Raw genomic sequence first — 4,927 nt, 5'->3', positions numbered from 1 at the left:
TCTGCTTCTGTTTTGTATATGGTGGAGGATGAATTAGAATTTAGGAAAGGAGTTCCTAGTAGCTCTGTACCAAGTGATGGAGGATTAGTTCTGAACCAAATATTAAATTTCCCTCCTCTCTGCTGCATTTCCTGCTTCTGTCACAGTTAGATGTCTGTGGGGGGTTGGGATTGAATAACTTAAATTAGGCATTTTGCATTATCCTTCTGCTTTGGAAGTATCTCCATTGTTTGGAGATCTGGTATCCTTTTAGTCTCTGCTTGCCAGACCCTCCACTGGGCTTGCTCAGCTCACTGATTCAGCAGAAGACTAATCACCATTTTGATGGATTGGTTACTGGGTTAACACTGTTGATTCTGGCACAGGTTTTTGCAGACTTTTAGATGTAATGTAAAGTTGCAGGAAAGTGAAGTCAGGAAAGTGAAGTAGCCAGAAGAAAGTAAACACATGGTTTATAACAACAGTGCTATCAGGTCAATTTATGCAGTCATCTGTAGAGCCAGCCAAAATAACTAGTTATTGTAACTGCATTTTGTCTAGTTTAAAATAATTGAAAATGCTGTGTGTTAACACATAAATTTTAACTTAATTTTGGAACAGATTTTATAGTTTCTTATAATGTTACTGTCTTCCTGTCGTTTCAGGCTGAAGGTGGCCCATTGTAAGGGTTGAACATCTGTCAAATATTTAGTATTCATTTCTTCAGAAAATATCCTACATTGTTCATGGTAAGGCTTCTATTTGATATTTAATGTTCAGTTTGCTATGCTGACACATTTAGAGTATTTCTTATGCATTTTTTGGTATTAACATTTCCTTTAGCTACACGAATAACTTCTGCTCCAGTTGCATCATATGTTTACTGTGAATTGCAGCTTCACAGAGAAAGTTCCCAGTTTTGGGTAACTGAAACAATAAATATTTGAATAAATACATTGATACAAAAAAATTGTCCTTTATAAATCATTATGTGTCCTGTAAAGTGTGTAACCTAGGGCAAGATCTTTATGTATTCACAATTTCAAAAGAAGTTTTAAGTGTAATGATTTGATAATCTGAAAGCCTTTTATAAAGTAAAAAAAATATTTGGCAATCTTTTTAGTGTGTAAATGACATTGGCTGTTGGGATTTTATGTCTTAGACTACATTATAAACATTACATTACTTTACTTTACAGGAGTTTTTCATCAGTATGTCTGAAACCATTAAATATAATGACGATGATCACAAAACTGTATTCCTGAAAACATTAAATGAACAGCGTTTGGAAGGAGAATTTTGTGACATAGCTATCGTTGTTGAAGACGTTAAATTCAGAGCACATAGGTGCGTGCTTGCTGCCTGCAGTACTTACTTCAAAAAACTTTTCAAAAAACTGGAAGTTGATAGTTCATCAGTAATAGAAATAGATTTTCTTCGTTCTGATATTTTTGAGGAGGTTCTCAATTACATGTATACTGCGAAGATTTCTGTTAAGAAAGAGGATGTAAATTTGATGATGTCTTCAGGCCAGATTCTTGGTATTCGATTTCTGGATAAACTCTGCTCTCAGAAACGTGATGTATCTAGTCCTGAAGAAAACACACAGTCCAAGAGCAAGTACTGTCTGAAAATAAACCGTCCTATGGGGGAACCTAACGATACTCAAGATGACGAGGTGGAAGAAATTGGAGATCATGATGATAGTCCTTCAGATGTGACGGTGGAAGGAACTCCCCCAAGTCAGGAAGATGGAAAATCACCTACTACTACCCTGAGAGTGCAAGAGGCGATTCTGAAAGAGTTGGGAAGTGAAGAGGTTCGAAAGGTAAACTGCTATGGCCAGGAAGTAGAGCCTATGGAAACAACTGAATCAAAAGACTTAGGATCTCAGACCCCTCAGGCTTTGACATTTAATGATGGCATAAGTGAAGTGAAAGATGAACAAACACCCGGCTGGACCACAGCAGCTGGGGATATGAAGTTTGAGTATTTGCTTTATGGTCACAGGGAGCACATTGTGTGTCAGGCTTGTGGTAAGACCTTTTCTGATGAAGCACGACTGAGAAAACATGAAAAGCTACACACTGCTGATAGACCATTTGTTTGTGAAATGTGTACAAAGGGCTTTACCACACAAGCTCATTTGAAAGAGCACCTGAAAATACACACAGGTTACAAGCCTTACAGTTGCGAGGTATGTGGAAAGTCTTTTATTCGTGCACCAGATCTAAAAAAGCATGAAAGAGTTCACAGTAATGAGAGGCCATTTGCGTGCCATATGTGTGATAAAGCTTTCAAGCACAAGTCCCACCTTAAAGACCATGAAAGAAGACACCGAGGAGAGAAACCTTTCGTCTGCAGTTCCTGTACTAAAGCATTTGCTAAAGCATCTGATCTAAAAAGACATGAGAACAATATGCACAGTGAAAGAAAACAAGTTACTACAGCCAATTCCATCCAGAGTGAAACAGAACAGTTACAGGCAGCAGCTATGGCTGCTGAAGCAGAGCAGCAATTGGAAACTATAGCTTGCAGTTAAAAGCAGAAGCTTGTATCAGAAGTAATATGAGGAATTAAATTGAACAAAATCTATTGTTGGTATACATTTAGACTGAGAATTATCTTTTCAAGAAAACATATTTTTAGAGGATTTGAATACTAGATAGGAACATGGCATTGCTTGGTTAGGTATTTTAAAATATTTCAGAGATGGGTATTCTTAGAACGTGAAATAGTTTTGTTGTCATTAGCAGTATAATGCACTAACACCTGATTTAATTTGAGAATGTGATCAACTTCTCTGTTAAATAGGGATCATCACCGGCTGATGTTTGGGGTTTTTTACGGTATGAAATACTGCCTGTAATGCACATGTTGAAATTAGCAAGTTGCATTTGAAAATGCTGGGATCTCAAAAGATAACATGGAAATACTTGGTTTTCATAATTGTGAAGATATTATACCTAGAATTTTTGAGAAACAGATGTTGATTCCTTAAACTTTTTAATTCCTCCTTCTTTTTCACCTAATACAGGTGCTAGAGCTTGGTGCAACAGAGCGTAAGGGATGATGGTGGTCAAACTGAAATTCCTTCTTTTTCTGTTCCCTCAGATATCCTCTTATTTTAATCAAGGGTGCTTTTCTGAAAAAAAAATGCATTATTCACAGTGTTCCTGGCTGGCAAAGCAGAAGGGTCGTGGCATTAACCAGTCCCTTCAGAGTCTGCCTCGTTTGTTTCTGTGTTCACTCTTATGCAGGCCCCTGGAGATGGGACAGAGCCACAGTGGAAAAAGGGTGCAGCTTGGAGAAGGACATATGTTTCATACTCGGACCCAGCAGAAATTAGTTAACTTTAATACAGGCTGTAGTTTTTATTATGCAGCTTTCAGTTTACCTAACCTAGCACAGTTAAGTCAAAGGTGTGTTTCTGGCAGCACAGGAGGATTAGCTGCCCTGGCGAGTACTGATTTCATACTGGCTAGTGGGTCCTGTTCAAGTCTTAAAGCTTCCACCTTCTGACACACCACCTCTCAGCAAGAGGGATATGATTGATCTAGAATCAGTATTCACGAGTAGTCTGTTACTTAGAGTCACTCATTTTTTTTTCAGACAGGCTGGAGTAGATGCTGCTAATTTAACTGTTAACTCATGGAATCAGCTATGTAAGTGGTCTTTGGATTGCAGTCTGCTACATGTAGCCAACAAGAGAAGACACAGTAACAGGGGTAATGTAATCCAAAGGGATACTGAGCCTTTATTTTAAATTTGTAAATACTACAACTGTTGTCAAAACTTCATGTGAAGTTGGAACGGGCAAAAAAAAGCGCCTCTGGGCACGTGGTTGGATAACATGGTTCACTTGCGATACCTATAGCATACGAAAGTGTTAGACCAGTTTCTGGTAAGTTACTATGTGGTAGATCACATCTTGCTTTTCTAAATAGAAATTGAAAATAGTGTTTTTGGAACTGTTATATGGAGCTTTGATTATTTTTTTTTGTCTGGATTTTTTTTTTACAGCTTCATTTTATTCGTGTACTCATCAGGTTAAGCAGTTATCTTTAAATGCCAATAATTGTTTGAAAGCTGGTCTGTAAGCAAAACATGAACAATATTTTAGAAAATGTAAACTATGGACCTTTACCAATATATTTTTTTAAAATGTTTCTTCATTTTACATTCAGTAATATTAGTTTGTAAACAAACTATACATTTTGTATCTGTGCAACATCAGAGGATGTGTATTCATTGCATTTTATTGGTTCTCTTGAGGAACATGATAAATGACCATTGTTAAAATGTTTTACTGTATATAATCATAGATATAAAGATAGTAGGTCCAAAATTGGATCTACTCTTTTTTTCTAAATACTTTGGTCTTGCTATGTTTTCTTATCTAAAATTGTGATCACTTTTTCCTAGATGATAAAATTGGGGTTGATAAGACTGTACGAAACAGATCTGTTATGAGAAGAGTTCGAAGGTGTAAAAGATGATGTAATTTTTCTTTAGGTCTCTGGTAAGAGTGCAAAACGTAATGAGCTCAAATTACATCAGTGAACAATTACATTGTGGGGAAAAAAAAATTGAAAAGGTTGAATAATGAATTGTTAGAATGGAATGCCTGGGGAGGCACTGCAATCTCCACTAGTGGTAGTATTCAAGAACAGGTTAGACAGGCATCTGTTAGGAATGTTTTAAATATAGTTAATTCTACCTTGAAGCTGAGGGATAAATTTTTGAAAAGTAATAAATGAAAATGGAGAAAATGGAGCTCAGTGGGGGACAGCAGGCACTTGAATGAAAAGACAGAGCTCAAGAAATTGCCCTCTGACATTTGAGCGGAAGCAGTCAGGCAGTGAATTTGAATTTGTGATAGAAAAGCAGGCTCGCATTAAAAGACACACAACTTTGCTTTACACCAGTGAATTCTGTTGTTAAAGCT

The 4,927-nt window shown here is 36.8% G+C and overlaps 1 protein-coding gene across 1 annotated transcript; it reads left to right on the top strand.

Annotated features, from left to right (window-relative positions):
- The first annotated feature begins 1,192 nt into the window (after nucleotides 1-1,192).
- ZBTB14 (zinc finger and BTB domain containing 14) lies at nucleotides 1,193-2,521 on the top strand. Its single transcript, XM_009878875.1, has one exon. It carries the CDS (start codon nucleotides 1,193-1,195, stop codon nucleotides 2,519-2,521), a length of 1,329 nt encoding a protein of 442 aa, XP_009877177.1.
- Nucleotides 2,522-4,927: the final 2,406 nt, after the last annotated feature.

Source organism: Apaloderma vittatum, unplaced genomic scaffold, assembly GCF_000703405.1.
Source record: "Apaloderma vittatum isolate BGI_N311 unplaced genomic scaffold, ASM70340v1 scaffold10901, whole genome shotgun sequence".
NCBI classification, from domain to species: domain Eukaryota; kingdom Metazoa; phylum Chordata; class Aves; order Trogoniformes; family Trogonidae; genus Apaloderma; species Apaloderma vittatum.
This window is presented reverse-complemented; position numbering and strand designations above follow the sequence as displayed.

What these genes read in the sequence shown, in the direction of transcription:
- ZBTB14 (XM_009878875.1), top strand. Translation starts at nt 1,193, where the DNA reads ATGTCTGAAACCATTAAATATAATGACGATGATCACAAAACTGTATTC.